The 22445-nt window shown below is 59.3% G+C and overlaps 1 protein-coding gene across 2 annotated transcripts in view; it reads right to left on the minus strand.

Moving 5' to 3' along the window:
• Nucleotides 1-22445, minus strand: part of SPEG (striated muscle enriched protein kinase) — a 55235-nt gene that overhangs the window by 10898 nt on the left and 21892 nt on the right. For both annotated transcript variants that reach the window (XM_004427597.3, XM_087424778.1), the window contains 22 exons: nucleotides 18934-19109; nucleotides 18655-18743; nucleotides 17411-17586; nucleotides 14672-14932; nucleotides 13437-13595; nucleotides 13155-13344; nucleotides 12828-13051; nucleotides 10209-10328; nucleotides 9896-10000; nucleotides 9086-9292; nucleotides 8563-8686; nucleotides 8271-8446; nucleotides 5822-5934; nucleotides 5209-5377; nucleotides 4867-4963; nucleotides 4543-4743; nucleotides 3199-3256; nucleotides 2528-2605; nucleotides 2242-2420; nucleotides 1701-1727; nucleotides 906-1058; nucleotides 687-729 (listed from right to left, as the gene is read on the minus strand). In XM_004427597.3, the coding sequence (XP_004427654.2) occupies nucleotides 687-729; nucleotides 906-1058; nucleotides 1701-1727; nucleotides 2242-2420; nucleotides 2528-2605; nucleotides 3199-3256; nucleotides 4543-4743; nucleotides 4867-4963; nucleotides 5209-5377; nucleotides 5822-5934; nucleotides 8271-8446; nucleotides 8563-8686; nucleotides 9086-9292; nucleotides 9896-10000; nucleotides 10209-10328; nucleotides 12828-13051; nucleotides 13155-13344; nucleotides 13437-13595; nucleotides 14672-14932; nucleotides 17411-17586; nucleotides 18655-18743; nucleotides 18934-19109 (3125 nt within the window). The remainder of the gene's footprint in view (nucleotides 1-686; nucleotides 730-905; nucleotides 1059-1700; nucleotides 1728-2241; nucleotides 2421-2527; nucleotides 2606-3198; nucleotides 3257-4542; nucleotides 4744-4866; nucleotides 4964-5208; nucleotides 5378-5821; nucleotides 5935-8270; nucleotides 8447-8562; nucleotides 8687-9085; nucleotides 9293-9895; nucleotides 10001-10208; nucleotides 10329-12827; nucleotides 13052-13154; nucleotides 13345-13436; nucleotides 13596-14671; nucleotides 14933-17410; nucleotides 17587-18654; nucleotides 18744-18933; nucleotides 19110-22445) is intronic.

Here is a 22445-nt window from a genome sequence, read left to right on the forward strand (position 1 = left end):
CCATCTGTCTCCGTGCAGAGCCAGCGCCCCATGTGGAGCCTCGGCGGGCCAGACCTAGGCAGATGCTTCCCTCAGCCACCCACCCAGGCGGTCCTTTCCAGAGCTCATTTCTGATCTGAGAGACAAGGCTCACACTCCCAGGACAGATACCAGAACGACCTCAGCCTCTAGCTGGCCCAGCACATCGCTCAGTGGACGGTTTACCTAGTGGCTCTTTCTGCGTCATTTGCTGACACCCCCCCCACACCTGGCACTGTGCCCTGTGGTGCTGGGGTCTGAGGATGAATGAGCGAGAACTCTGTCCACATGGACCTCAAAACCAAGACGCCAGGATGCCACCAACCCCAGTGTGTGGGACCAGGGCAGGACAGAGGTGGGCACACAGGAGTGAGGAGGACCAGGGCTGGCCTCGAGAGCCTGGAAGAACCCCGATGAGGACCCCCGGGATGAGGGGGTCCAGACCTGTGCCTTGGAGTCCATGATACCCCAACTTAAGCCTCAGTTTCCTTATCAACAAAATGGGAGAATACCTTCCTTTGCTGAGCTGTTGTAAGGCTAACAGACCGTACGTGTACAAAATGCCTATCATGGTTACTACACACAGTAGGTCCTCAATAAATGGAGCTGTTAATAACGTTCTCTCTCCCTCTACCTTTCCTACAACTACTTTGCGGGGTTCGACTCACTTTGAACCAAGGATGTTCCAGGGTCTCCTCTGCGTTGGGCCTCCTGTAAGGGAATGAGGATTAAGAAGGGATTTATCATTCATTCAGTCAGTCCATAAGTATTTGGGAACACAAGGCTCTAAGGAGTTGGGGGTTGAACATCTAAGGGCAGAAGCTTGGGCAGCAGCGTGGGGGCAGGGAGGACTCTGCAGGTGGGGGCTCCTCTCGGCCTCTACTCACAGCCGGTCCCGCACCAGCACTTTGATGAGGAAGCCCCGGGCCTCCCTGCTCAGGCTCAGGAACGTGGTCTCCTCGAAAGCCACGTTGTAGTTCCGGATGTTCATCAGTGTTGTCCGGTCGTTCTCCCCAACAAACGGGGAGATTCCCGTCAGACTGCAGGTGTGGAGAGGGCAGGCGTGAGGGGGTTGGCAGGGCCACAGGGCAGAGACAACATGGGATGCCAGTGGGGACATAGGGCGGGGACAGGTGGAGACCCCGGGGCTTTGGGGAGGCAGAGGCTGGTGAATCTGGGTAGAAGGTGGTCTTTCCGTCTCTTGCCTGTCCTTCCCCCACTCCCCCCCACACACAGAGGCAACCTGCCTTGAGACCTGGGCAACCAGGTGCCTGCCCTGGGCCCATGTTTCAGAGGACCTTTTCTGTCCCTCCTTCAGCTGTGGCCTGTCCCTGAGGTGAGGAGTCTGTGCCAAGGGGATAAGCGCCCCCTCGCCGAGCCCGAGCCTCCCCCTTCTAGTCCTCTGGACACTCGGGACCTTGTAGTTCCCTGCGTAAATGGCACTGAGCCTGCACTGGGCTCCCTCTGTCCAGCTTCCCAGTGTGCCCGCCCCTTATGGAGGGGCATGGTGGCAGACAGAGCTGAGGCACGCAGACTGAGACGTCCACATTCATGCACATGAGGCCCCATGCCATGCACGAAGGAGTAGGGGGTGTGGAAGAGAAGGGGTGGGCTGCAATGTTAGGGGTGGGCCTGCTAGGAGGCCATGGGAGACAGGGGTCCTGGTGCAGAGGGGTCCTTACCAGAGGAAGGCGACAACGCCCACGGGCCTGTGGGGAAAGGAGAGTGGATGGGTAAGAGGACCGCCCAGCTCCCACTGAAAGTGAGCAGTTCTCTGCCACAGCTCATCTATGGAGAAGGGTCCTCTCCGTGAACACAGTCGTCGACAAATGGGCACAGGGCGGCCTCCCTCGGGAGGACTGTGAACCCAGAGGTCTGGACATCCCTGGAGGAGTCAAGAGTCATGGCAGTGCCAGCCCAGGAAACCAAGGGACCGTGTCTGCCTCACTGGGGTAGGCAAGGTGGCTGCAGAGGGGGAGGCCCAGCACCCAGGGGGGCCAAGGAGCCAAGGACCAACAGGGCTGAGGCCTTAGTGACCAGGTCGGCCCTGATGGAAGGGGGGCAGGTAGAAACACGAGCAGGAGACCCCGTGAGCAAAGCCACCAGCCAACTGTCAGAAGGAATCTGGGTCAGGAAAGCTCCTCTCTGCCAGCGAGCAAGTCCCCAGCACGGCACTGAGGGCAGGAGCCCGGCCGGCCCCAGCCGCCCTGTATCCAACATTACCAGATGTCGGTGACTCCAGAGACAGGGGTCTGGTTGACAATCTCGGGTGCCACGAACTCGGGTGTGCCGTACTGGCAGTACTGGGGCTCCCCCAGTGTCAGCTCCTGGGCGTTCCCGAAGTCACAGAGCCTCACCTGCTCGTCACCCTCTGCACCATCCCACACCAGCAGGTTCTCAGGCTGCAGGACACAAGGCAGGGCATGGGAGCTGAGCAAAGAGCGAAGAGGACACCCCACCACCTGGCTCCCTCAGGGTGCCTGCTCCCTGTCCCCAACCTGCCCCTCACCTTGACATCCAGGTGCAGCACGTGGTTCTGGTGCAGGTAACATATGCCCTCCAGCACCTGCCGCATGTAGGCCCGGATCTGCGGAAACAGGAGGCCCAGAGTCCGTGGGGGAAGGGTGGGGTATTATGCTTGATCACCACCAGGGCTGTGGCAGGAGGTCAGGCTACGCCTGGAAAGAGGCCTGCAGATGGCTGGTGGAGGGGGTGGAAACATGGGGTTGCTGAGATCTAGTCTTCCATGTACAGCTGCACAGATTGGGCAGAGCACAAATATAGGAGGGAGCCATTTACATTATAATAAAAAGAATTGTGCAGTGCACAACTTGTACAGCCCTGTATGGCAGGACAGCGGTGAGACTGAATAGAATCTAAGTGGGGCTCCTTCTGGGAGAAATGTTTGAGGAATATTTATGTGGGGAAGACTGGGAAACAACAGAGTCGGGGCCAGGGTGGGTCTGCTGAGATTTACAGAGGACAGTATAAGTTCCAGGGTGGGGGTCTGATCTGATGGGGGATAGGGGCTCTGGTGCCTGCGTGACAGTGCTCTCCAGCACCACCCCCTGGCCTATTCATGGGCACAGACGGCATGTCAAGGACCCACCCCTCAGGTCTCAGAACTCAGGTGGGTGGAGGCCAGTGCCCAATCTGACCCCTACCACCCGCTGCCCTCACCTCAGACTCACACACGGTGGGTTTCCTGGCCATCCGCTCCAGGAGCTCCTCTGTGCATCTGTGTCCCAGATCAAGGAGAACACTGACCAGTGCCAGGTCCTCCCTGGGCAGTGCCCTCCAGCCCCAGAGCCCAAGTCAGTTCCCAACTGAGCACAGGGGTCTCCTTCCCCTTAAAGCACATTTGATACCAGTTAGCGACTCTGTCTTCACCCTTTCCCCTGTCGCCTGGGGGCACAGATGGGACCACCCTGCTTGAACTCTCACTTGCTGGGGGATCTTAGGCAGGTCACCTAACGTCTCTGAGCCGAGGTTGCCTCAGGTGTAGAACGGGGACAACACCTCCTCTTGCCCACTCTGGGAGGTGTTTATAAGGATCAACTTAGAGCAGAATTTTGTTAACTGTGGATGGAGCTTCTTGACTCTATTTGAGAATGACCCAGAAGGTCCATGATATGTAATAATTAGTCATTTTGCTGAGGCTGGGGTTCTAACCATGCAGACTGGGAAGCCTGTGTGAAGGACATGGTTACCCTGCTAGTGGGGGTGACAAGCAGACCAGCCAACATGCTAACCACAGCTCTCACGAAAGGATAAAACCCATTCTTTAAGAAAACAGCCTTCCCAGTAAAGCCAGGTATTGACGCTCATCTGAAATGGGGTCACTTCAAACCTTCAGACACACTGTGCTACCTTTCATGATCAAAACAACATGACTGTTAGCTCTGTGACCTCGCGTGAGTTCCTTAACCTCTCTATACCTCAGTTTCATCACCCATAAAATGGGGATAAAAAAATTCTATGAGAGGCTGGCCCTGTGGCCTAGTGGTTAAGTTCAGCGCGCTCCACTTGGGTGGCCCAGGTTCTGTTCCTGGGCGCAGCCCTACACCACTCATCGGTGGCCATGCTGTGGTGGCGACCCACATACAAAATAGAGGAAGAGTGGCACAGACGTTAGCTTAGGGCAGATCTTCCTCAAGCAAAAAGAGGAAGATTGGCAACAGATGTTAGCTCAGGGCGAATCTTCCTCAGCAAAAAAAAATTCCATGAGATAGGTATACGTGAGGATTAAATAGGTTAATATTTGTAAAACTCTTAGAACACTGCCATTGCTATGTGACACATTGAGTGCTCTGTAAGTTTAAGCTAAAAATATGGGCTAAAAAAATGTTGGTTTTTGCAGAAGTCTCCAGACTCCACTCTGTGGAGTATTTATAAGATGCTTTCAGAACTCCCAACTGTCACTGCGGACATTTTGTAAAGTGTAAAACATGTTGCTAATTGGCTGTTACAAGGACCAGTGATTCAGGCCATGGGTCCCCGCCCGCCCAGCCTGTCCCAGGATACAGCTCGGTGACGATGACCAGTCCCCGACGCCTCTCGAAGGCCTCGTGGAAGTAGAGGACGCAGTCATGCTGGAGGCGGGCCAGCAGCCGGGCCTCCCGCCACGCGGACGCCTTGGGCTTGGCCTGGCTGGGGATGAACTTGGCCGCGAATTCCAGGCCGGAGCTGCGTTCCACCACGCGGCGCAGGTAGGAGAAGGCGCCCCTGGGTGACGACACGGGGGAGGACCAGGCTCAGGCACCGGCGCAGCCCTGGCTCTCTACTCCCTCCAAGCTCAGAGCCAGCCTCTCGTGGCCCCCAGACACCGCGCCCCCTCCTGGCCCACACCTGCCGATCTCCTGGTGGATGTCATAAAAGTCGCTGAGTCGCTTTCCTCGCTGCTCCTCATCTTCCCCGGCCCCCTCCACCTCCATGGCTGTCTGAGCTGGGAAGAGATGCCTGGTGTTAGGAGAGGAGGGCAAGGGAGGAAGGAGGGCAGAGACTGGGACAGGCAGGGCAGCTGGAGGAGAGGGAAGACAGCAAGAACACTGGGGGCCCGATGCGGGGTGCAGGGGCTGGAGGACGTGGTAGTCAAGGAGCGAAGGGCCAGGGAGTGATTCCTGGCCAGGGGCTCACATCGGACTCCTGGGGGGGAGCACTTTGCCCTTCTCCCCTTGAACTCCAGCCCACCTGAACGCACAGCCAACTCTGCTTTGCAGGAGACCTCGCCAGCCAGGTTCCGGGCCGTGCAGGTGTAGACGCCTCCATCCTGGGCCCCGGTGCTGAGCACCACCAGGGAGCACTCGTTCTCCTCGTACACGAAGCTCACGTGGCTGCTCTCGGTCAGCAGAACCTCGTCCTGCAGAGCTGGCCGTCACCTCCAGCCCGGGCCTGGCTTCCCCTCCCCCTGGGACCCAGCTTGACCTCCATGCCAGAGACCCAGGCTCATCCCTACCCCAGGGCCAAGGACCTCTCTACTCCAGGGCCCAGCATCATTTCTGCCCCAGGGGCCTTGCTCATCTCAGGAGCCAGAATCAGCTCCACCCTTATCTCCTCCTAATAGTTCTGCACCCCCTAATTAGTCCCCTGGTTCCTCAACCCCCACCAGAGTCACCCAGCACCCCTGGGTCCCCCTTCCTTCTCCTAACCACACCTCTGGCAACACCTTTGCTCTTCTCTGCCCAGGCTCCCCTCCTCCTAAGGCTGGAGGACCCCTCCCACGCCCCTAGGAAATCCCACCCTCCCCCCAGGCTCCCGGCCAGCCCCAGCCAGGACTCCACTGAGGCCTTCAGCATCCTCTGACCTTGAACCACACGATGTCCGGCAGCGGTTTCCCCTCAACCACCACGGCGAAACGTGCGGTCTCCCCAGCCCCCACCTCCACGTCCTCCATGATGGACTCAAACCGGGGGGCCTCTGAAACACACAGGGGTGGCGGCAGGGAAGGGAGGGGGACAGAACGTTGCGATCACAAGGGCCTGCCTTCTCGGTCCCTCTCCAAGCTCTCCCTCAGCAACTGGCTCAGGCAGACCCCCCACCCCAGAGCCCCAGCACCCCACCCACTGGGCTCTCAAACTTGGCCCCTGGGAACACAGAGTTCCTTGCCTGGACCAAGCGCTCTCCCTGTCAATCCATACATGATGTTGTCCAAATCTCAGAAAACCCAGAGGGTGCAGGCTGGCTCTGAGTGACCCTCAGTATTCACTGACCACCTCTGAAATTAGGAGATTTTCACACACACAAGAAATCTGGATTTCCTGCCTCTTTTGGAAAATCAGGGCTGGCTACCCTGAGCAGCTTCCCTCACTGCACGGACTGGCGGGCGCGGAGTGGCGCGACACTGCCCCCTGTGGGTGATCGCCCTTCTGCACGCCCCACCGCAGGCTTCTCCAGCTTCACTGTCCTGGGCCCTGTAGGCCACTCAGTCTGTGACCCTCGGTCAAGTTCATGGGTGGCATTGCCTCTATCTTGAAGTTTTCTCTCTGCATCTCATTTAAGGGGACTTCTACGAGTTGGGAGGTGGCAAGACAAACTAACAGGTCCCGATGCTCGGCTTAGTTCTCCCACATATGCCTGTGATTTTGTTCTCCGCACATAGGGCTCGTGTATTTCCTGGGAAAGCAGCTTCTCACTCTCAGGATGGAATTAAATACATATTCCAACGTGCTTTTCAGAGAAGCCTGTGACTTTCCGGCGTCCCCCTTCCTGAGAATGTTTGGGGATCTCGGCTTTAAGGCAGGTAGGAGTGATCAGGTCCTGAGAGAAGAGCAGGGGCACTGGGCAGAGACCACCACTCATCACAGGCACACGGCTCGATTTAGACAGATAAAAGGGGAGGGCCTCTGGAAGCGGGGCTCCCTGCTACAGCAGGGCAGGTGTGGAGGAAAGGGGCCATTCTGCCTCCCCGGGGATAGGGGGTGGGAGGGCATGTAGATACAAGCCCCAGGCCTGTTCTAGCCATGGTTGGCTGGGACACAATCTCCCTCAGTCACTGCCCCAGTCAAGCTGGCTGCAGGGCCGTTGGTGGGCAGGGTCTCCCCAAACCTGAGGGCTCCTCCTCTATCTGAGAAGAAAGATGAGTCTTGCAGATGGTGCTGTCAAGGAGCAAAGCGGTGGCTGAGTAGAAAGTGCCAGGATGGGGGTCGGGGGTTGGGGGGGAGCAGGACAAGGAGGAAGTCATGGACAAGGGAGAGCAGGGGCCCAGACCATCTGTGGCCCCACCCGATCCCCCATCCACAGCGGGGCCAGGAGGGCTCCCCCATCCCCTCCTTACACGTCCCCTCCTTACGCTTCTCTCCCGCTTTAAAGATGCCTGGCCCCCCCCAGGAATCTGTCCCTAGTCTGCTGGTGTGGTCAGTCTATGAAGGTCAAAGGAGCAGAAGGTTTCAAGTGAACTGCAACCATTTTTTTCAAGTGCCAGAGAATGCACATTTACCCCATGATAAGATGGCCTTGCTAACTAAAATGTCACTTTCTTTGCATTTGATCGCAACTGTATCTCCTCAGCAGGTAACACAGTCTAACTCACGCTGAGCCGAAGCTGAGTGGCAGTTACATATGTCTACAGTTAATTAACAAACCGCAAAACAAGGCAATTACTACCGAGGGCGGGCTACGGGTTGAGAGACCTACATCCTTAAAGGAGAAATCATAAAAAGGGTCCTTGCGGCAAAGGCTGGGAGGCTCCGTCAAACAGGCTTGTGCAAAAGGGGCAGCCAGGACCCCCGAGCTGGGGGGCTGGTGATAAGAGGTGCTCATTTGAGCTTTTTTTTTCTTTAAATCACTTGGTCTCCTCAAGCTTGTTGTATTTGAGGTACTAGTTCCTGTTGTATTTAACACAGGAGCTAAGAGCACTCTCTGGCTTTGGGGTCAGGCACTGGAATCCCAGCTTCTGTACTTATTAGGCTGTGTGACCTTGGGCCTTACTTAGCACAGTCTCTGAGCCTCAGTTTCCCCATCTGTAAAATGAGGCTAATAACCGACCCCATCTCATAGGGTTGATGTAAATATTAAACGCGGTGATATGTGTAAGGTACTTAGCGCTGAGCCTGGCACATTCTAGGTGTTCCATAAATATCTTACCAGTACTATTACTGTTATTATTGCTATTTCTGGTATTATTATGGCCATTAGATGGAGAGGCCTAAGAGGGAAGACCCGGGACTGGCAGGTGGGTGTGTGTCCCTGAGGGTGTAAGGAGGGGGCTGTGGGCCTCAGATGGAGGAGAGGGAAGGAGGCCTGCTGTCACCCACCTGCCAGCTCCAGTGTGACCGAGCAGGCCTGTGTGCCGTGGCGGTTGCGAGCGGTGCAGGTGACAGGCCCCAAGTCCCGGCGGCTCACGCGGCAGATCCGAAGGCTGTACTGGTCGTCATCCGGCTGGTTCAGCTCATACACACCTGCCCGTGCCTCTAGGAGGGCGCCTCGGCAGCTAAGGGACACAAGACAGGGAGGTCACCCAGGATCTAGCCCCAGGGATGTCAGGCCAGGATGGCCAGAGCTGGACTGCCACATGTGGGGAGCAGGGAGTGCACGGCGGGGCCTCACCTCCTCCAGACGACCTGGGCCTCCACATGGTTGAAGGTGACGGTGACACTGGCAGGCTGCCCCTCCACCACATACACGACGCCCGGCTTGTCCAGCACAGCGGGTGCCTCGTCCAGGGGCGGGCCTGGGAGGAGGAGAGCGTAGGCTCTATGCGGGCTTGAGGCCAGATCCTTAGCACCCACTGCTCCTTTCACCCTCCCACTCGCCACGTGGGCTCCCTTTTTACAGATGAGGAAGCTGAGGTTCAGAGAGGTGTAGCAATTTGTCTAAGAAACACAGCCGGGAAGTGGCAGAGCCGGGGTTGCACCCCGAGCTGGTCTGACTGCAGAGCCTCAGCCTCACTCACTGTGCGTGCTGCTTTCAGGAATGAGAAGGAAGCACTCTGACGGGTCAAGGTCATGCCAGCCACGCTGCTCCCACCACAGCCGTCACGTCCAGACTGGCCCTTGAGCCTCCACCACAGGGACCCAGTTCCCCGGCCCAGCAGCTCCCACCCCCGCCCCCCGGGGGCACCCAGACTCACCTCGCTCCAGCAGCTGCACTGGCTCGGAGGGGGGTGAGGGCTTGCTGCTGCTCTTGATGGTGGTGCTGAGGACCCGGAAGATGTGCTGGACCCCCTTCCGCAGCCCTGTGGCCGCCCACCCAGGCTCCCGCAGGCCCGTGGCCAGCGCTGTCCACTGGTCCGAGCCCAACACCTGGTGCTGCACGGTGTAGGTCAGGGCGTCCGGGTCTGCTGGGGAGGCAGCTGCTAGAGGCGGGCAGTGCTGGGGCGCCCCCCACACCGTGCAGCCGGCTTGGGACCCAGGAACCCACCATTGGTCTGCTCTGAGGACCTGCCTCTGGTTCTCCTGTTGCTTCTGCCTGGCCCCTATCTTTCTTGGCCCAACCACTGGCCTGGCCAGGCTCAGAGCCAACAAGGTGCCAGGCATGGGGTCCGGTTACAGGCACGGAGGGAGTTTGACTTGTATCCCAATTCCCTGCTACTATCTGAGGTAGGGAAACTGAGGCACAGAGCAGGAAGAGACCGTGCACAGGGAAGGAGAGGGGTTTCCCAGGATCATGACCCATGCACCCAGTCCCTCTGAGAAAGAGACGGGAATACGGTGGATCTCTTTGTCTACTCTCCTGACCTGGAGCCAGGGCTCCATCTGCCATGGAGAGGACACGGGCAAAGCTGCTCCTGGCCGTGCTCCCAGCACTCCGTCCACTCCCACACCGCCCCGGGCTTCCCTGGGCCTTGCCCGCCCCTCCCGCCTCGCTTGGTGCCCCTGCCCGAGCCTGCCCTGCTTGTGGCCCCAACCCCACCCCACAGTCCTCTGTGGCCCTGACTCACCGATGGCCATGTCCAGACTCCTGGGGGGCTGCCATGTGAGCGTGATCATCCTCCCGGTCACAGCCACCACCTGCGGGGCACCGTCTGGGGGGCCTGGAACTACATCTGAAAGCCACAGGTTGGACATCTGCTGAGTACTTTAGGGCCCAAGGGCTCCACAGGATCACCAAGCCTCGGGGCGATGGGCTGGGGACCGGGGACACAGCCACAGGAGCAGGGGCAAGGCCAGATGGCTCCCCAGGCGACCAAGGGGAAGGGAACTGGTGTGGAGGCCCCACCCTCACCCAGCCCCCTGGGAGGGCACTGGCCTCACCTGTGACATAGAGGTGGGCATAGCAGGCAGCTTTGCCCAGCTTGTTGGCGATGACACTCTTATAGACACCCGCATGCTGAGGTCCCACAGCAGGGAACACCAGGCGATGGACATCCCTGTCTGAGGGGGGAGGGACAGCGACACTGGGCCTGAGCTAGGAGGATACTTTGAGGGGTGGGCCCCCACCACCCCAGGCCTGGCCCTTTGCCCCCACCCACTACAGGGAGGAGGTGAGGGGGAAGGGGTGGGGCAGACAGCAAGAAAGGAGTCCACGGTGCAGCAAACCCCGGGGTTCGTCTACACCTGCAGTCCTAGCCCCAGCACTTCAGGCTCAGAGACTTCTCATCCTCTTCCCACGCTGGTTCACCCTCTGCGGGTTCCTACCCCGTTGACTGCCCTTCATCTCCGCACCTCCGGGGAGGCACACCTCCATGTCACGGTTCTGACTAGTCTTTGTTCCTAGGGCCCCGCCCTCAGTCCCCTCTTCTCCATCCCATGGCCACTGGCGGTCCCATCTCCAGCACAGAGCCCGTGAAAGGCCTCCTCTAGTGCAGTCCACACTCTGCCAACAGCATCCCACATTACCTCTTGATCTGAAAACCTTAAAGGCACCTACTGCATCCAAGCCCTCAGCCCAAACTCCCGTCTGACCACGTCTCCCACCATTCTTCCATGTTCTGCCCCTGACCCGTGAACGGGTCCCTGAACAAGCTACAGGAGTTCCATCTCCAGGTCTTTGCTTACAAAATTCCTCCCTTCTAGAATACTCGTCTCGTACTGATGGCCTCCTTCTGCTTTAAGACGCAGTTCAAGTGAGCGCCAGCCTGGGACGCCTCCTTTGCCGTGCCCCTGGCCCCCCTGCACCCTCACCTCTGAAGCCCTCCTCAGGACCTCCAGCAGGGGGCCCATGCGGCTTTGGGTGGTCTTCCCTCTTTACTTGCATGTGTCATGACTCCTGAATCAGCCTGCAACTCCCTAAAGACAGGCCTGACTCGTCCTGCAGGCCCAGAACCCAAAGCCTTGCACGCAGTAAGTGCCAAAGATGTTACATTATAAATTACAATAAGAGTTGTCTGCTCTGTGCCCAGCCGATGCCAGCTACTTGACATGCATTTTTTTTTCCATAATCCTTTCAACAACCCTGCAAAATTATCCTGATTTTACCAATGAGGTCAGAGACATTAATGGACTGGTCCAAGGACACACAGCTAATAAACAATGGAACCACAGCTTGAACTTGGTTCCCTCTGATTTCGAAGTTCTTTCCCTACCCTGTGCTCCCTGAATGATGATAAGGTGGCCGTCCCCGGCGGGGACATGAAGGGGAAGAGGCCTGCACTGTCCTCCTTCACGTCAGGGCCATCCCCAAACACCCCTCCCTTCTCTCAGAGGTTATCTCCGCATGGAACAATCCCCCATTCATTTATCTCTGCTGACACTATTTATAAAAGAAGAGAAGCCACTGGCTGCCACTGACCCAAGATACAGACACAAGCAGAAACGCCGGCTCAGATCCTGAGACAGACACCCACCCAGGGCCTCAAGCAGATGGAGAAACAAGAAGCCTGTGGGCTGAGCAAAGACAGCACGGTGGGGGCTGCGGGGAGGGTCAGAGTCATGGTGGTGACATGATGGGGAGGGGAGAGTGGGGCACGGGCAATGGGCAGCATCCTGTAGGAGGTGGGCGCCACATCAGACGGTCCTTGCCTGCCTTTGGGGAAGTCCTTGTCCCTCTGTAAGCCTCAGTTTCCCCATCTGTAAATAGGGGTAATAGTACCAACCTTACAGGCCCATGGTGAGGAAGGTGAGATCATCCACATCAGGACCTGAGCACTCAGGGCCTGGCACTCACAAAGTGCTTAATAAAGGCGAGTTTTGCCACACTGCAGCTATAAGAGGAGCCCATCACGGGTCACCATCTGACGGGAGGAGGCAACCTTCTCACACGAGACTCAGATCCTTCAAGGATGTTGCTGAGATACTTCCAGGAGAAAGATCCCAGGCTGAGAGGACACGGTCCCAAATGTGTGCCTCTGTATTTGTCCCCCGGCTCTTCCTTCTTTATTTGCTAGTTAACAACCCTGGACCAAGCATCCTTTTGGTGCCAGACACTGCTCACACCAGCCTTTTCACTGAAATTTCTCCAGGAAGGTGTAAGCAGCACGACTTCATCCACAAGGATGATAATGGTGGCAACAGCAGCCACAGCAATAACAATAAGATTTAACATTTATGGACCACCTGCTATTCGCCAGGCCCTGCTTTAAGCACACTACACACATTAACTAATTTAATTCCCATAACGAGCCTATTACAGATGAGGAAACTGGGGTACAGAGGGGCTCTGTAACTTGCCCACGGTCAGTAGCAGCTGTACTGTCTGTCCAGGAAGTGCTAACAGGGCCACCAAGGCCCAGAGTGGTGATTCAGCACATGGGCACTGTGTGGCTTGAGGAAGGAGGCTATGACCTCACGGCCCCTCTGGGCTCCCTTCCCCTAGGTACTCCTCCCTGACCAGGCTAGAAAAGGGAAGACTGAGGGTGGGGAGACGGGGAGGGTACTGGAAGCAAAGAGGGTGCTGGAGGGGACACTCCCCAGGGTCTCTTCCCAGACACGTACACTGTGTCATGCGCCGGTCATCGCTGCTCTGGATGCGGTGGCCGTTGTGGAACCAGCTGATGGTGGGGTAGGGCAGGCCGGTCACCTGGCACTCCAGCATGGCCTCCTTGGCCAGTCCCACCTCCAGGTCCTGCAGCGGCCGCAGGAAGTCAGGCATGGACAGCCGCTCCAGCTCGCCCTGCTCTGGCTCCTCCGGGATGGATGGCATCTTCTCCAGCTTTGAGCTGTAAGAACCACACAGCTGCCCTGAGGCCCAGAGCCACACCTCCCACAAGGCTGGGGCACCATGGAGGCAGCCCCGGTGGCATCGGGGGCCCCAAGTTGTACCTAGGGCCGGTGGCGGCCGTCCGTGGCTCCTCCACGTAGAGCTGGGCCGAACAGTGGGCTTGGCCATGGGCGTTGGTGGCACTGACCTCGTAGAGCCCCTCATCCTCACTGCCCACACGGGCAATGTGCAGTGAATGCAGACCCCCGTCCTGCCGCAGCTTCACATTCTCGCTTTCCTCCACGGGGTGGCCTGGGGGACCGGGATGTAGAGCAGGCTTAGCGAGGGGCCTTGCCCTCTGGCCCCAGGGGGTCCCCCAACATCTGCCGGATGGAGGGCCATACCAAAATGCGTCCAGGTAACAGACGGGGGCGGGGTGCCGCTGATCTTGCAGTCGAAGCGGGCAGCCCGGCCCTCCAGCACCTCCACGTCCTCCAACAGCCGTGTGAACAGGGGCGCCAGCGAGGGCTGCACAGTCAGCCGGGCGCTGCAGGTCAGCTCATCTGGGGGGAGGGGTCAGCACTGGGGCAGGGAAGCCCATGGAGCCCCAGGCACCCCACCCCGCAGGCCCTGCCCTCACCCTGGGCAGGAAAAAGGAGCTGTGCCAGGAACTGGAGCCTGGGCAGAGCCCAGCAAGGTCCCCAGGCACCAGAGGGAGGCAGTGGACAGGATCCAAACACCGGGCCTTCTCAGGAGGGTGGAGGTCAGCGAGGGTGGGTGGCAGGCTCTCCCCTCCTCTCCTTACCCTTCCCATGCAGGTCGAAGCTCAGCTCAGCTCAGCTCTAAGAGAAGGGCCTAGAAGCCAAGCCCCACTCTCCCCCAACTCTCTCCTACCCTTGTCACTCTCCTCTGCGGCTGGGCCGTGCCCACACTGCCTCCCACCCACCCAGACCCAGAGCAAATGCCCCTGTGCCCCACTCCACCACCCTACAGGAAAGCTTCTGGGGGAAATAACAGTCCCTTATGCTGACCTGATCCTTTCCTGCTTACAAAGCCCCTTCAGGGTCACCTTAGGTGCTCATCACCAGTCTGGTGAGGCATTATCTCCGCTCTTCTAATGACGACAGGGACCAGGTCAGAGATGTCATCAATAACACTAATGGCTGACATTTATTCCGTGGCACCCTTCGCCAGGCGCTGTGCTCTGTTCTTCACATACATTATCTCGTTAATCCTATCAAGCCCCCTACGAGGCGGGTATTAGCATGACCCCTTTTTGCAGATGAATAGTCTCAAGCTCAGAGGGATGAAGTGACTTGTCCAAAGTCACGTGGCTGGTATGTGGTGGGGGGAGAATTGGAACCCGTGTCCCAGCTTGTTGGCTACAACTCAGCAGGCTGGCTCCCTCATAGGAACAGCAGCCGACACTGACGCACAGTGGCCTTTGCACCTGGTGCTACTCCAAGGGCTGATTTTATCAAGGCAGGTTACTGCACTACCTGCTACCCCACTGCTGGTCCCCCAGGAGATGAGCCCATTTCCAGGGCATCCTAGGATACATCCAGCTCCTTCACCTCCACGCCCCTCCCTCCAGCCCTTGGGTGCCCACAGCAGCCCTAGGGCCCGAGGGGGCAGTTACCTTTGGCCGTGGTGAGCTTGCAGGTGTAGACACCACTATCGTCCTCATGCACAGAGGTGAGCAGCAGCTTGCATTTCCGGCCATCGAAATGCATCTTGCATTTGAGCAACGCGGGCTGCAGCAGGCGGCCTCGGCACAGCCAGTCTACCTCCACGTCGGCAGGACCCGCCACCAGGCACTCAAACAGCGCCATCTCCCCGGCCCCCACGTCCACATCCTGCAGGGGGGCCAGCACGGCCAGGGACCGGCTTTCAGGGTGTGCTGGGGGGAAGGCGGCCACAGGGGGCACGCACGGAGCAGACACGGGGTGAGGGAGACACACACGCACACACAGAGAGACAGACAGACACAGAGAGAGAGATGCATTTTGTTCCTTTGGAGACAGAGAAAGCCCGCCCGCCCAGCTGGCTAGGACAGCATGGAGCCCCCGGGCCTGGCTTCGGGATGGCAACTCAAGCTGGGCCAGGGAGGGTGAACTCCGGGGAAACGGGAGGGAATTCAGGGTGGGGAAACTGAGAGGGCCACGTAGAAGCAGAGACGGCGGCGGAAAAAAAAACACAGCACACCAGCTGGGTACAAACTGGACTTTATTTGCGCTAAGAAACAGGTATTTCCGAATATCTCCACCCCCAATACAGCAGGCCCCTATTCCTGCACCAAGCCTGGCTAGCTCCCTCATCCCCAGAGCATCCCCGGCCCTGACAGTGAACGAGGGAGCCCCCCATAGGCCCTAAACCTGCTTGGGGCCAGGACTCCACCAGGCCTCCTCATCAGCACAGGGCCCGGGGGCCTCTGGCTTTTGGTCTCTTGTGAAATAGAAAGTGTTGTGCCATTTGAAACCCATTTCTGGAATGGTCAGTGCCCTGCCCTCCCCCTTGGTGAGCCCCTTGTCAACAGCCCCCTGCCCCTCCGGGCCCTTTCACCCTGCGGATGCCATACCCTGTCCTCTCCCCCTCTGCCTCACCCCACTCCAGCTCGGAGGCGTCCTTTCCTGACTATCACAGACACACAGACAGACAAACGGAGAGACAGACAGGGCCTGTAGCAGCAGCAGCACATGCACCCGCTGGGCGCTCCCCTGCAGGGAGAGACTGGGGGGTCTTGATACCCCTCACGGCTGCCCCTTCCTGGCACTCAGCCCATGTGGGGGCTCCCGGCCTGCCCAGCCTTATGTCCGCTTGGGGAGGGAGGGTCCACAGGGGCCCGTGGGCTATCCCAGGATGCTGCGTGGGGAGGGCGGGGTGGGGAGGCTGGGACAGGGTCCGGGCCGGCAGGCCGGCGGGGTCTGTGGGCAGGAGGCAGTGAAACACAGCGAGGTCCAAGAGGTGCCTGAGACAGGGGCGCGGCTCGGAGGGTAGCGGGGGGAGCACTGGCGGCCCCCTGAGCTCACTCGCCTGTGTACAGACAAAAACCTCAGTCAGCAAGCGGCAGGTTAGTGCGGCACACGCACACGCACGCACACGCACGCAGACCTGGCTAGGGCCCCTCTGCATGGAGAGCGGCCGCTAAACTGTCAGGGTGGGGCTGCCACCTTCAGCTCCCCCAAGATCTGCCCTGGGGCGGGGGGGCCAGAGCCAGCCAGAGGTCTGGTCTTGGGGATCCTGGGCAGGCAGAGGCCCTGGGCAATCAGGGGAGAGGCATTCACGGGCATGAGGAGCACCCCAAAGCCTGGGGTATAGGGAGGAACCCCAAAGAGAGAGAAGCACTGAGACATGGGTTAACACAGAGAAGCAAGGCAGAGCCAGACCCTGGAGGGGAAGGGGCAGGCCAGAGAATGGGGGCTGGGTTCAGGGGGCCGGGAGTGTGGGAGCTGAAGAATCCAGAGACCAAGGAGGTGGCAACCCCAGGAACGGGAGGCACAGACAGGGTAACCAGGCAGGCAGGGCCCCACGGAGGCGCCCATGGCTGCTAGGAGCTGGGCTCCAGCAGGGGCTGGGGGTATCCTGGGAAGCTCCCAGGGCTGGCCTCTGTCAGGAAGGGAGGGACATGGCCGAGTGCGGAGCTGAGCAGGCGTTTCCCGCCCTGAACTGCTCACAGCGAAGGGTGAGGTGGAAGACAAGGCAAACGGCCGGTCCTTGGGAGGAAAACCACCAGCTCCACAAGGGCAGCCTGGCTAGCGCCTGCCATCCCCCCTGCCTGAAAGGCACCTGCCCTTATGTCCTGACTCTGGGGGCCCAGGGCTCTCCACGTTTCACGGCTCTGCTCATCCTGGCCCCCGCCCCGGGTCCCAGTGATGCTCCACGCCCAAGTCACCCCAAGGGCCCCTCCGAACGGGTCCAACTATCAGACTCTCCCCCCGGCCACCCCCAACCACAATAGCTTCCGCACAGCAATGGGATGGTAGGGGGGCAAGGGGCAAGAGGAGATGGGGCAGTGGGTGTGAGGGAGGGGCCTGGGAGGGGCAAGGTGACAAAGGCTTAGGGGAGTGTGGGGAAAGGATGGCCGGCGGCAGGAAGCAGGGTCTCTGGCTGGCATCAGGGGCAGGTGTGACTGAGCATAGGGAAGGCAATACTGTGTAGTAAGCTGAGCAATGAACAATTTGCTGTGTGGCCTTGGGCAAGTCACTTCCCCTCTCTGGGCCTCAGTTTACCCAACCACAATATAAGCAGCTAAATTTAGGAACCTCTAAGGTCCTTTCAATTCTGGCATCCTGTACCTGAGGTTGTGTGAAAGTTGGCAATTGGCAGGGACGAGGCCAGGGCCAGGGTGGGGGGTTCACGGAGAGGGTGGGGTACTCACCTCGGACCTCCAGGCGGGCCTCACACTGCCGAGCGCCATACTCGTTAACCGCTTTGCAAGTGTAGAAGCCAGCGTCGCCCCGCTCAGCAGCCAGGATCCGCAGCCGGCACAGCCCACCCTCTGCCTCCTCCGCGAAGCGCCGCTGGTCCGGGCGCACGGGCTGGCGGTTCCTCAGCCTGCCAGGGGGGCAAGAACTCAGTCCCAGGGCCAAGCAGGCCTCTTCCTCCCACTGCATCATTCGTCCACTCCCCAGATCTGTCCCACTGACCACAGGCACCCCTGGGTTACAGGGCTGGGTTTTCAGTCCAGCTCTGCCACCCTGCCCCCTCCAGGAAATTCCAGACCACCTCTGCCCACCTGGATCTCTCCCTTCTCAGCACCTAACTGCACGCAGTGCCATGCTTTTCAGCTTTTAATAGTTCTTAAATTTCCTCATGTCTTACATTTATTTATCATGGACAGAAAGCTTTTCCACTTCCAAAAAGGGATATGAAATAACTTTCAATGTTAAAATATCACACTGGGGACTAGACAATCAATTAAAAATGAAAAATAGAACCCAAAGGGGCTGGCCCCATGGCCTAGTGGTTAAGTTCAGTGTGCTCCACTTCGGCAGTCCGGGTTCGGATCCCGGGCGTGGACCTATACCACTCATCGGCCATGCTGGGTGGTGGTGACCCACATACAAAATAGAGGAAGACTGGAACGGATGTTAGCTCAGGGCGAATCTTCCTCAGCAAAAAAGAAAAACAGAACCCAAACCAATAAAAAGCTAAGCGAATTGAGTGCTCCAAGTCCCAGGCCCCTGGGCTGAAACACTGCAGCCGAGGCCGACACTGAACTCTGGGCTCCAGCAGCTCAGAAGCAAATTGTTATGTCTGGGCCTAGCACAGGGCTGGGCACAGAGCAGGTCTCAAAATCACCCTGTTGTCATCTGACAGGGTGGGGTGGGCAGCCTTCTCCAGGAGTGGACGACTCCTGGCCATTCATCCCAAGTGAACAGATGGTTTCTGGTTTGTTGCCCAAACCCCTCCCAAGAAAGGGAAGCCCTGATGAGCCTTAATACAAAGCAAGGGGCAGGGGAGGATGGGGGATGAGGCCCCACTGTCCCTGGGATGAAGCCCCCGGGCAGATCACAGGGAAGTCCACAAAGGGTCCACGCTCCCCCGCCCCAGGCCAGGCTTCACGGGGCCAAGCCTGGAGCAGAGGAAGCTGGCAGGGGGTGGTCGGTGGCGGCTACTCACCAGGAGACCACAGGCTTGGGCTCCCCCTGCACACGGATGCTCATGGTGACATCCTGGCCTTCTCTTACTGACTGGTCCATCAGTGAGACCTGAAAGGGGACCCCCAAGTGTCAGGAGAGGCAGTCAGGGCCCAGCTTTGGCTCCTGGGGGCTGGGGATCTGGGACACAGGGCTCTGGGTAAGAAGGGTTCACAGGGCAAAGCTCCCGGAGCCTGGTGTGGCCCCAAGAACAAGGAATGGGGGTCCCCAGGGAGCTGGAGGCTGGCCTCAGGGGTCTGACCTTGAAGGTGGGGGGTGCCTTGGAGCCACTGTCGGAGGAACGGCGGTTCTGGCTGGGACTGAGCTTCATGGTGGGGGTTCGGGGCCAGGTCTCCCCAGGCTCCGGGAACTCCTCTGGGGGGCTCAGATACTCCTCGTCAGAGGTGATGGGGCTGCTGAAAGGAGATGTGGACCCGCCTGGAAGAGAGACAGAGGACAGAAAGTGGCACAGAGAGAGATGCCAGGGGATTCCGGGAGACTAAGAGAGCTGGATCGATCAGCCCCAGGGTCAAGGATCTGATAAGGTCTGAAATGTCACAGTGCCCAGGAGCTAAGGCAGCTCCCACAGGCCGGCCCTGCTCTGACTTCACTCGCTTGCCCTGTGAGCTTGCCCAGGCGTTTCCTGTCCCTGAGCCCCTGAATCCTGCTCTGCCACAGACACCCAGTACTGACCCTGCTGATTCTCCTAAGTGGGGGAACCCTAGGGAATGGCCTGAGCAAACGGTTGGGGAAGCAGAGGGGCCGCCCAGGGCCTTGTGGGAGAGTTGGAATTCCACTGGAGCAGGGAACCCACGTTCCTGGCATGGAATCAGAAGCTCCTAATGTGGGTGGTCTCTGGACCCCAGAGTGGCAGAGCCAGGACACTTCTTGGATGAGCTAGGCCTGGTGCAGAGAACGCACACCTCAGACGAGCCCCATCCTGACCTCAGTGCCAGGGCCCATGAGGTGGCACTGTGCAGCCTGCCCTTCCCCCTCTCCCTTCTCAGCTTCCTGCCCCAGATACCCCAGAGGCACCTGTTGGCCCCAGCCCTAGAGCAGGGACCCCAAAATTCCCAGAGGATGGGAAAGCAGAGTTTGAATCATCCGCAGAGAAGGGCGGCTCAGCCTGGGGAAGAGGAGGGGTCACTAGTATTGCTTCGGGGGAGGGGTGTCCCCAGGGCCCTGACGCCCTCCCCTTCAACTGGCCAGGGGCCCAGCCTCACTGAGCTGGCTCCTATCCGACTGCCAAATACAGACATGAATCCGCCACAGCCCCCTGGCCCCTCCTCCTGGTTCCCCCACCCCAAGCCCCTGTGGTCCGGCCCCCCGCAGGGCTGCGCCCCAACTCACCCCGAGACTCTGCACACGGACCCCGGCCTGCGCCCGTCCCGAAGGCTCTGCCCTGGCACCAGGCCCTCCTGCTGCCTGCCCACTGCCCACCCCGCCCGGCTCCCCAGGGAGCAGGAGCCCGGCCTGCCCAGCCCCACTCGCTCACCCTGCTGGGGCTCTGCACGAGGTCCTGGGGGAGGGGAAGAGCCTGAGGAGGGGAAGGAGGAGGTGGGGGCTGGCCGGGCAGACCGGCTGGGTGGCAGCAGGCAGCCGGCTGGGAAGGTGGCGCTTGCTGAGACCACAAGCAGCCTGGGGCCCTGGAGTGGAGGGGGAGGGGAGGGGAGGGGAGGGGCAGAGCACAGCCGGCTGTATTTAGCCACCTAGCAGCAAGATCTGCCTTTTCTCTCCTTACGGCTTCTGGACCCTGACAAGCGCAAAGACCCCTTGGTGGCGCCTCGGCTCAAAGTGCGGGGGCCTTGGTCCCCGGGGGAGGGGGGTGGCACAGCACTGCAGCATCCAAGACGCTTGGACTGTTTCAACGTGTCGACCCGAGGAGATACCGACAGCAAACGGCCCCTATGATGCCCCTTGCTCTCATCAAACCACCAAGATCTCCGACGCTGAAACATGCCAGCAAGCCTCAGACGCTACAGAGCCTGGCCTACCTGTTTCCTCTGCTGCTGAGAATCAGAGAACTGTCAGCACCTTTGGCCTCCTTCCCAGAGATGGCCCCCTCAACCTGAGGGTCCCAGAAGCCCACCTCTGCCTCGCCATTCCTGCCCTGGCAGGTTTGGCCCAGCAGCCACCCCAGGGAACGGGGCCTGCACCCAACCCTTCTCCTCCAGGCTCGACCAGGGCACCTGTTGGCCATTGTCCCTCACCCCGTCAGACCCACCAGGGCCACAGTCAGGGGGACAGAGGCTGCTTCCCCCAGTGACCCGTCACAGCTAGCACCCCCCTGTACTGGGGTTGGGGAAGGGGCTTGGAGACAGGGCAGGGGAGCAGGGTAGCTGTAGAGAGGTCACATGTCCTTCTCCTCCTCCTGTCACCCCCCGCCCAGGGCCACATTCCCAAGCTATGACCTGTGTTTCCCAGCACTACCAGTCAAGAAGGAGGGGGGACCAGCAGAGGAGGGGGCCCACCACACAGGCTGGCTGAATAGGGGTGGGGGTGGAGAGGGAAATAGAATGGCACTTGGTGAGCGCTGGCTTGGGGCTTGGCCACTAGCTGATGCTGACATCACAGGCTTGGCCCCTGGAGGTACACGCCCCCTCCCCTCCGTGGAGCCTGGTGACCTCCAGGGTCACCTCTGGGGTCACCTCCGGGTTGCACAGCGCTGACACCACTCACAGGCCCAGGGAGGGAGAGCAAAGATTAAAGCTGGACTGTCAAGGTTTGCAGGGAGCCTCAGAGACCCCTGGTGGTCGCCGGGGGAACAGCACATTGGGGGCATCCAGTGACCAAGTGGGCCTGAGTCTTCAAGCCACTCAGAGAGGGGAGCTGTCATAGCAGCCCTGGCAGGAGGCTCAGGCTCCAAAGGGGCCAGAAGTAGGCCTCTTTGAAACAAGGCAGTGGCCCCCATCCCTCTGTATCCCCAAAACGGCACGGCCAAGGAGGCCAATCAAGGATCAGCTCCCAGAGCCTCTGGGGTTCCACACCAGGCTCTGGTGCCACCCCACTGTCCACAGCCCTATCGCCAAAATCATCTTTGTACCCAGTCCTTATATCCCAGCTCTGCTCCACCAGAAGCCTGGCTCTAGTGTGGGAAACACAGTTACACCAGCCGGAGAGGGGGGAGCAGGTGCCCCCAAACCTAAGATACACATGTAGGTGCCATGTAGGTGCTGCCCTACACACGCTGCCTGTGCACGAGTCTAGCCTTTCCACACTGCTCCCAGGTCAGACTCACTTAATGAAAATAACGGCACTGGGGAGCCCACAAGTCGGGGAGCCCTCCCTCCCTTCCCAGACCAGTGCGTGCCAACATCCCTGAGATGTTCTCACAATAGATAACAGTCACAGCCACCTACGCGAGGCCCTCTCCATCTGAATGGTCCTTGAACCACCCACATCAGGACCACGTGGGAACCTGCTTAAACTGTAAATTCCTGGGCCTTACTCTGACTTGAAGAATTAGATTTCCTGAAACAAGGGTCAGGAACTTGCATTTTTAAAAAGCACTCCAGGTGATTCTTATGCACACGGAAGTTTAGGGACCTCTGTGATCCTCACGGGAGGAGGACGACCCCAAGAGGTGGTATCACGGACTCCCACCTCACCTGGCCACTAAACTTTGGGGCAGAGCCCTGAACCTCAGAGGGCAGACACCACAGGCCATGTGCTGCCCACTATGCTACCTGGCCTCCCACCTTGAGTAAGGTTCCTAACTTGACGGCAGTGGTTCTCAAAGTTCACCGCATATCAGAATCACCTGCAGGGCTCCAT

This window comes from Ceratotherium simum, chromosome 37, assembly GCF_057802395.1.
Source record: "Ceratotherium simum simum isolate JZ-2026a chromosome 37, ASM5780239v1, whole genome shotgun sequence".
Classification (NCBI taxonomy): domain Eukaryota; kingdom Metazoa; phylum Chordata; class Mammalia; order Perissodactyla; family Rhinocerotidae; genus Ceratotherium; species Ceratotherium simum.